The 9,425-nt window shown below is 43.2% G+C and overlaps 2 protein-coding genes across 2 annotated transcripts; one reads left to right on the top strand and one right to left on the bottom strand.

Annotated features, from left to right (window-relative positions):
• Positions 1-930: 930 nt before the first annotated feature.
• On the bottom strand, positions 931-1,326 carry LOC145939277 (protein GVQW3-like). The gene has a single exon (XM_083043515.1). The coding sequence runs from the start codon at positions 1,324-1,326 to the stop codon at positions 931-933; it is 396 nt and encodes a 131-aa protein (XP_082899641.1).
• Positions 1,327-1,358: 32 nt separating this feature from the next.
• On the top strand, positions 1,359-5,240 carry LOC145939276 (uncharacterized). The gene is made up of 5 exons (XM_083043514.1): positions 1,359-1,421; positions 1,480-2,271; positions 2,316-2,801; positions 2,958-4,174; positions 4,286-5,240. The coding sequence occupies exons 1-5, from the start codon at positions 1,359-1,361 to the stop codon at positions 5,238-5,240; spliced, it is 3,513 nt and encodes a 1,170-aa protein (XP_082899640.1).
• The last annotated feature ends 4,185 nt before the right edge of the window (positions 5,241-9,425 follow it).

The following is a 9,425-nucleotide window of genomic DNA, read 5'->3' as shown; positions in this document are numbered from 1 at the left end:
CATTTTTCGAGCATTCGACGTGTTCAAGTAATTCAAAAAGGTGACAGCTTCGACGTCATATATCAATAATAACGGACGCAGCAGCGACACTCAAAGCATGCAAGGCCAAACGCAAGCAAATAAAGGGAAGTCTAACACGATGCAGTACATACTTAACCGATTTAAGCGTTCCAGACGTATCAGTAATTGAGTTGCGTCAACGCTTACAAAAGGTGAGTGATTTGTGGGAGGCTTTCAATGAAGCACAATCGGCCATCGAAGAGCTCGAACCCGAGGAAGCAGATGAGATAATCCATCTTCAGGAGAGAGACACGTTCGAGAATAGATATTTCGCAGTCAGCGTTGAGCTGGAAACTTTGATTGACAGGAAGATTGCCGACACACGGCCTCCTCAGTCATCCCGCCACAATAATGCCGCGCCAAACGCGCCGCATTACAGAGAGGGAACGCCAGCGTCTCAGGGAAGTAATTTTCCAAACGAACATTTAAAGTTGCCACGTGTTACTTTGCCTACTTTTTCAGGAAACTATGAACAATGGATTCCATTCCGAAATATGTTCGTAAGCATGATCCACGAGAATCCAATATTGCCAAACGTACAAAAAATACAGTATCTTACGAGGGTAGTCCCAGAAGTACCCGACCTAACAAAGAAAACACAAAAAATTTGAGAAAAAATATCTTTATTTCTCAACTTAGTCTCCTTTTAGCTCGATACACTTTTCCCAGCGATGTTCAATAGCTTCGATACCCTGTTTATAGTGAGAACCGTCGAGCTCCTCAAAATAGCCATTAACCGCAGACTCCACCTCTTCATTGTTGGCAAATCTTTTACCACCGAGCCATTTTTTCAAGTTTGGAAAGAGAAAATAATCCGAGGGGGCTAAATCTGGCGAATAGGGTGCGTGAGGAAGCAATTCGAACTTTAACTCATTGATTTTGGCCATTTGATTGGAGCAAACGCGGCACCCATCTTGCGCACAGCTTTCTCATGTCCAAATTTTCAGTCAATATGCGATGTACAGCACTTTTTGAAATGCCTACCATGTCTGCTAGCTCGCGCACTTTCAGTCGACGGTCATCCAATACCATTTTGTGGATTTTCTTCACCATTTCTGGCGTGGTCACCTCATTTGGTCGACCACTGCGATGTTCGTCTTGGCAGCTCGTACGGCCTCGTTTAAACTCTGCCACCCAATATTTTATCATTGTAAACGAAGGAGCAGACTCCCCCAGAGTAGAATCTAGCTCGGCTTTGATATTGATTGGACTGAGACCTTTCAAATGAAAGTATTGTACCACATAACGATGACCAATTTTTTCCATGTTTACAAATTCACTGAGAGCGTTCACTATTGATGGCTGCCAAACAAATACTAAACAACGTAGCGTCTTCAAACTTGAAACTTAAGCTTTATAAGGTTGGTACTTTCTACCATAGTAATTTTTTTTAGACAACAATCGCCATTTATACGTCAGGTCGGGTACTTCTGGGACTACCCTCGTATGTCGGCCCTGACGAATGAAGCCAAGGATGTCATCAGCTCATTGGAGACGTCAGACGAGAATTATCCTGAGGCTTGGAGAATGCTAAAGGAAAGGTACGATGATGACAGCTTCATCATTCAGAAGCATGTCAAGGCACTCTTCCAACAACCCGTGCTGCATAAGGAAAATCACCTCGAGTTACGGCAGTTGTTAGATAATATGCTAAAGCATATACGAGCACTCAAGGCGCTAAAAAGGCCCACTCATCAGTGGGATGATCTCATAATTTACATGGTAACGAGCAGGCTGGATCAGACCACAAGTAAGGAGTGGGAAACCACGTTAAAAAGAGGAGAAATACCTACGTTCAATCAATTGACGGACTTTCTTGCACAACGATGCAGAGCTCTTGAGACATCATCTCGTAACCAGCGGACCACTCTCGATACGGCGAAGGTGGGCAAATCAGACAAAAATAAAGGCACAGCAGCTCACGTATCAACCACGAACGTCATGTGTGCCTATTGCGGAAAGGGAGACCATCCTATATACAAATGCGCTAATTATCTGGAACTAGACGTGGATCGGCGCATAAAGGAAGCGAAGTCTCGTAAACTATGTTTGAATTGTCTGAAAGTTGCAGCTCACCAGGCTAAACAATGTGGATCAGGATCTTGTCGAAAATGCAATAAGCGTCATAATACATTGCTGCATTTGGAGCAGGCGACTAAGCAGCCTGAGTCCGAGGTCACGAAGACATCTACTCTTCCTGATAAGGATCACGTAATATCTACAAGTGTAAATCATGCCGCGGTCAAAATAAACAGCTAATCCTTGCGACGGCAATAGTTAACATTCTGGATGCAGGAGGCATTCTAAAGCCTTGTCGAGCGCTGCTGGATAGCGGATCTCAATCCTGTTTTATTACCTCTAAGTGCGTCAAGAAATTAGGTATCAGACAATACGCTACAAACATACCAATCCTCGGCGTGGGTGAGTTATCAACGCAAACACGTGGACTCGCAAAGGTGACACTACAATCAAGGATCAACGGTTTTCAAGCTAAGCTTGATTGTCTGATAATCGAAAAAATAACTCAAGCTCTTTCAGTCAACTATCTCAATCTTCACGAACTACAGATTCCAGACGGCATTACGTTGGCAGATCCTGAATTCAATCGTTCGTCTGACGTTGAATTATTACTTGGCGCGGAAATATTCTTGGATCTAATGTGCATCGGAAGAATTAAACTCTCAAACGATCAACCGGTCTGGCAGAAGACGCTGCTTGGATGGGTCGCTTCCGGCAACTTTGTGACGCGAGAATGACCAAGGATTGCCACGATATGTAATCTATCGATTAACGATCAACTCAACTCGAATCTCGCGCGTTTCTGGCAAATCGAGCGGGCAGAGCGACAAAATACGCGAACACCTGAAGAGCGCATTTGTGACGCACATTTCACACAGACTTACAAGCGCAACAATGAAGGTCGATTCATTGTAACTCTACCAACGAGACCAGAGATACTACGGAAACTAGGAGAGTCAAAGAACATCGCTCTCGACAGATTCAAGAAATTGGAGCGCAAGCTGAGGCTACAACCTAACCTGAAGGAAGAGTATGCTGATTTCATACACGAATACTTGAGCTTACGGCATATGAGAGAGTTTAAACCGGACGCAGCGGCAATTCAGGATACAGGCTCTCATTGTTATTTACCTCATCATTGTGTAATAAAGGAAACGAGTACCACCACAAGACTTAGGGTGGTTTTCGACGCATCAAGTCAGACGACGAGTGGAGTATCATTGAACGACTCCTTAATGGTTGGTCCGGTGTTGCAGCAAGAATTATTTTGCATACTTCTTCGATTTAGAAGCTTCAAATACGCCCTAACCGCAGACATTGCCAAGATGTATAGGCAGGTGCTATTAAATGAGAGTCAAATCCCGCTACAGCGCATTTTATGGCGAGATCAATCAACAGAGGAAATCAAAACTTACGAGTTGCTAACGCTAACTTACGGAACGGCGCCAGCTTCATTTCTAGCCACCAAGGTTATACATCAGCTCGCGGATTTAGAAGAGGATCAGTTTCCCGTAGGGGCGAAGATAGCGCGTCGCGACTTTTATGTCGACGATCTAATTACGGGAGCGAATTCAAAGGAGGAAGCTTTAATCATCCGTAATCAGATAACCGCATTGCTCGAGCGAGGAGGTTTCACACTCAGAAAATGGACCTCAAATAGCGAAGACTTGTTGAAAGATTTCATTGAGTCCTCAAATATCAGCGCATTACTAGAGCTAGATAAGGATGGAACTTCAAAAATACTAGGAGTTAAATGGAGCCCCTCAAGAGATGTATTGCAATATACGATCTGTATGCAAGCATCAGAATCGAGCACTTGCACCAAAAGATCGATCTTATCTAACATCGCTCGAATATTTGATCCCCTTGGACTTCTGGGACCGGTGATCTTACCTGCCAAAATTATGATTCAGAAACTTTGGAAACTTCAAATCGATTGGGACGAATCATTACTCTCGGACATTTATACGGAATGGACGGATTACGTCTTGAAGATACAGGATCTCAACGAATTCGAAGTACGGCGTAAGGTATTTCATGATGGTAATGACGTGCATTTCGAGCTTCACGGATTTTGCGATGCAAGCGAGCGTGCGTATGGAGCTTGTATCTATGTACGGAGTATCGATTCGCATGGATTCGTTTAAACTCATCTACTCTGCTCCAAATCTCGCGTCGCTCCTGTCAGAACGATTTCAATTCCCAGGCTGGAGTTATGTGGAGCTGAATTATTTACACGATTAATGGACAAGGTCAAACATGCCTTAGAGCTCGACATCAAGAAATGTTACTATTGGACCGACTCCTCGATAGTGCTCCACTGGATCAGAGCTACCAACAAGAAATTGCCTGTTTTTGTCGCTCACCGAGTCGGCGAAATACAGGAATTGAGCGCAGTCGACATGTGGAGCCACGTAGGAACCAAGGAAAATCCAGCTGACTTAGTTTCAAGAGGCATAAGTCCGCAGGAATTAATCAACTCTCAACTGTGGTGGAGCGGTCCTGGGTGGTTGCAGGAAGATATCGTTATTCTGTCGCATTCGGAGATCATGGAGTCGGAGGAGAGTCAGCTGTACGAAACGGATAAATCAATGATCATATCAATGCCTACGCAAGCAGACATTGATCCATTCGACAAGTTCTCAAATTTCAGCAAGCTTATTCGAGTCACCGCGATGTGCATAAGATTTGCACGCATCTGTAAAAGGAATCATAATTTTAAACCGTCAGATCCATTGTCCGTCGAAGAGCTGGAATGCGCTAGAAAAGGTCTTGTACGAAAAGAACAGCGAACAGCCTTCGCTCAAGAATTGAATGCCTTGCGAAACGGTATCGAGATTTCACATAAAAGCAGCATAAGAGCAATGAATCCTTTCCTCGATGAGGAGGATATTTTGCGTGTTGGCGGTAGATTGAAGCATTCGACACTTCTGCCTGACACTAAACATCCTATATTATTGCCTCGTCGTGCGAGATTAACTGAGTTAATCATTCAATATGAGCACAAGAAGAATCTTCACGCTGGAGTTGAAGCAACCCTCGCTGCGGTACGACTACTCTATTGGCCGATCAGGGCGCACGGCATTATTAAAAAGTTATTGCGCCAATGTATTATTTGTTTCAAGTCTCGTCCACGGAGAGCAGAACAAATAATGGGATAGAAATTTTCCGGTGCTTCGTCACTATTTAGTTATCATGTCTGGGTTCTGGGTAAATATAAAGTTTACCGCGAATCTAACCAGGTATACAGGTCTCGTCGCACAGGATGCGTCAACGTGTTAGGGCTTTCGTCATGCGCACACATCAGGACACGTCGACGCGTATTACGCGCGTGGCGAAGAGAGGCGACGCGACGGACAAACGCAACTTGAACGCGCGGCGGAAGCCCATCTGGGGATCGATTGTGCATCTTGGGTGAGTTGCTCACGTAGTGAAAATTACAAAAGTGAGGAAATTTACTAGAGTATCTACAATTTTATTTGTCGAAATCTAGTAAATTTGTTCACTTTTGTAATATTCACCTCGTAAGCAACTCACCCAAGATACACAATCGATCCCCCCGATTGGCTATCGCGTCACCTTCTCACCGCACGCGCGTAAAGGTACATTTTCATGCTGACCCTCGACGCTGGATTCGAGCGTCAAATTTGGTCACGTGACTACATTTGACGCTCTATCTGTGGAGGAGGCAATAGCGTCAAACAGCCAGCGTCCATGCTTGTTTGAGCGTTTACGGAGTCTAACATGTATCCGTATTTCATTGTATTATTTTATCGACTTGTTTTTCAATTAGCGCATCTTTGATAGTATGAAACAAACAATATAATATTCTGTAATAAAAAATTACTTTCATTATACATTACATACCTAGCATGGGGTAGTAATTCTCGTCAATGTAAAACTTGTTGTAACCCTCTAGACAGGAATGACCTTGAATCTTCTCGCAAATTTCCTCGCACAAACCACAAAAGTATACACAATACGAATTTGCTAAATATGTAAAAAAAATGTATCATCAATTATTCTATTTTTTTCTGTAATAAAAAGCATATTTGGAGGTTATATTGATACCAATATAATTCTACGCCGTCGCTCGGCTTCTCCCAGCTACATATTTTTCGATCTAGACTGCGAACATTGTAAATCCGCTCGCTCGAAGACCTCGTATTATCGACGACGTTGCGCCGTTGTAACGAAAACTCGATACAATACGGCTCTGCGTAAACTGCGACGTTTTTGCAAATATCGACTTCTCGCGACAGTCGGCGTGAACGGCATATGGATCGCACAATCGCGATATTCTCACGGTGTGCACATTTATGTGAAAATTTCGCGAAATAATACGTTAACGGCGGAGCGTAAAAGTTGGTCACTGCTGAAACAAACATATGACATCGATCGTCACGGCATAAATAATTTTCTCCTCTTTGACGTTAACGCGACCGTATCGCACCATCGTTTATCCGAGTTCAACGATGATTATTTGAATCATATGATATATATATATTCTTCGAAAAGGAGAGAAGAATATTGTCGGAGGCTTCCTACGAAGTCCCATAATTACGCGAATGTAGCGATAGCGATTCGTTCAGGCGGTTCGACATGCACAATGTTCACTCGACGTATATTTAATACGTATACGCGCGATATTTACGCAACGTCGAAAAGATACTATAGTTTCGATCGTATAGATTATCACGCTATTCCTCGGCGACAAATAGCTACGCGTCGTCGTTGCTGGCGTATATGGTGTTTATCGCGAGTAATACGTAATTTTATATACGAATTGTCTCACGATCGTAATACGCGCGAGTTAATGCGAGCGATATGCGCGAATCGACGCTCTTGGACGAATGTCAAACATACCGAAGACATTGACAATTTATTGGAAAATAGTAGCGATAGTTTTGCCAGTCAATGTATAATTTCTGAATTTATCTCGTACATTTCTAATATTCGAGTGGATAAAAAATATTTTTCAATTTAATTGTACACACTGTAAGACCATCGATATTCCTTTTTTCTCACAATCTAACCACACATTATTATTGAAGGGAGGGAAAAGAGTATACTGAAAAAAAAAAACTATGAAGCGTCAATTGAGTAATACCGGTGAAAATTATGATGCTAATAATGACGCGAATTCACGGTCGAGCGACGTCGACGTTTCGACGACAAGTGATATCGGCGAATCTTTTACGGAGTGTATCTCGATGCGATTACGCGACATCTTTCCATGCAACTTACGGCAGGGTGTTACATTTTTCGCGTCCATCGTCGACGTGGATATTAATCGCGAATCGCTGTACATATTTTTACGATGCTACGGCTACTTGATGTACTCTCGAGATGAAAAATTATCGCTCTGGCACAAATCACCGTGTTCGCGAGTCTGCGAATTAGCCTCGATTTTGACCAAATGTACGATCGAGCAATTTCGTACACAAATGCGTCTAATGCTCGTCTGTATTCAGCGATTGGTGGAGGATGGGCTTCGTCATATGCGAGAGAATGACGAAAATTGTGACTCGCGAGACAAGTCTAACGACGAGTGTAACAGTATGCTTACTCTCGCGCAGAATCATGTACGTTATGTGATAGATCTGATGAACAACGATATGGAGGTGTTCGAACGAGCGATCGAATTAAACAACGCGTCGCAGATATTGGTGACCGAAGAGTCGCGTCGTTCCGGCAGTATCGTATCTGATATTTGGACCAGTACGGCAAATGATAATTTCGACTCGTGCATGTCGGTGTTATTGCGCGATTTTATCTATACCACCAGCGTACAGACGCACGTGATGCAATTATTTGTTTTACGCTCGTCTATTCTCGTAACATTTTTGATTCTCAACTTTATACGAAATCCACGCCGACCGCGAATCTCGATTACGCAAAGTACTCGCGATCACGACGACTGCGAGATGATGGACTACGACGATGAATCTCAACGATGCGCTCTCGTACGATCAATCTTTGAAGAGAAAACAAACAACGTCGCATCCTCGGACACCGCCTCATCGAGTCACACAGATATAGCACTCTTGACGGTCGAAAATTTTGTAGCGACTGTAATAATCACGATTATACGGAATTGTTTCGCGACATTTCTCAACTGGCCGACTTTGTTGATCCGAAGCGACGGCGTCTCGCTTAGCTTAGAGTGCATTCAACGCGCCTTTATACGCATGTTTAACAATACGACTCGCGTATTCGCTTTGTCGACATTCGGCTGGATTCGCGTATTACACAATCGTCTATACGTACGTTCCAACTCGCTAATCGGACTAATGGAAAATATTTCTCAAGCATGCGTCAACGAGGTGTTGGGAAATCCGACAGTCATCAGTTATGACGGAAGTGGCAGTATTAGTGGTAACGGTACATTCATTTTACGCGATGTCAGTGTCGAGACGCGTTATCGCTTCGAAACGTATCGCATATGTATGAAATTGGCGCGCGAGGTGCTCGTACGAGAATTACCATTGATATTTGTCACACCGAATATAGATGACATCGAGAACGAAGAGATTTGGCGACGCGCCATTATCGTTAAATCGAAAGAATTTGCGAAAGAATTTACGCAAATGACGATACATGCGATACTAGCCTGTATACGCCATACCGCTAAACCATCGACCTTGATCGATACTTCGATATTGTCGGAAGATCAATTATTGCATTACGATAATAGTAACTCGTACGCTTCGTCGTACGAAATTTTACTATTAAACATCACGGGTCGCCTCATGTGCAACACAAAAGTTTCGCACGGACGTATCGACGCGTTCGTGCGTTACCTGGTGCAGATCTGGAACGAACGAATCGGTATATGCGATATGAATCAACTCAGCGATATCTTACTCCATTTATCACATTTTTCCCAGTTTTATAGATAAGCAAAATAACACGAATTAATTATCGGTTTCCAAGGTTTCCAAGTTTTTTCTTTAATTACATAAACTTTATCGCGATTGAAAATATCGCCAATTCACAATGCAAACGTGCGCGAACGAAATTTTTTCCACTCTCTCGATCTAACAAAGTGGAAAAAAAATATGAAGATTATTGCGGACGAGGATCGTTAACGACGATACCGATTACATCGACGCAATACAATGGAAGGAGATAGTGTACAAATAACCGAGAACGAAAGTGAGTACGAGGTCAAAACGACACCCGTATCACTCACGCGCAAGTATTCGCGTCGACGTGGATCCAGACGTAACAAAAATCACTGGAATCGTCGAGTGAGTAATGTTTTGCTCGCTAGTATCAATAACCGGATACTTTCTGACGACGCTATTCGTCATTACGAAAATTTGGACGTATATCTGCAAGAA

Source organism: Prenolepis imparis, unplaced genomic scaffold (genome assembly GCF_030444845.1).
Source record: "Prenolepis imparis isolate NDT839.2.m4 unplaced genomic scaffold, iyPreImpa1.0 SCAF_8, whole genome shotgun sequence".
In the NCBI taxonomy this organism is placed as follows: Eukaryota; Metazoa; Arthropoda; class Insecta; order Hymenoptera; family Formicidae; genus Prenolepis; species Prenolepis imparis.
The sequence above is the reverse complement of the archived record's forward strand: the minus strand, read 5'-3'. Positions and strand labels throughout refer to the sequence as shown.

Excerpts from the sequence above, each read along its gene's own strand:
- LOC145939276 (XM_083043514.1), top strand. The coding sequence starts at position 1,359 with ATGGCTGCCAAACAAATACTAAACAACGTAGCGTCTTCAAACTTGAAA. Across the intron at positions 2,802-2,957 it reads GGGTCGCTTCCGGCAACTTT|ACTTACAAGCGCAACAATGA; the intron begins GTGACGCGAGAA and ends CATTTCACACAG. Across the intron at positions 4,175-4,285 it reads TGCGATGCAAGCGAGCGTGC|GCTGGAGTTATGTGGAGCTG; the intron begins GTATGGAGCTTG and ends TTCAATTCCCAG.
- LOC145939277 (XM_083043515.1), bottom strand. The coding sequence starts at position 1,326 with ATGGAAAAAATTGGTCATCGTTATGTGGTACAATACTTTCATTTGAAA.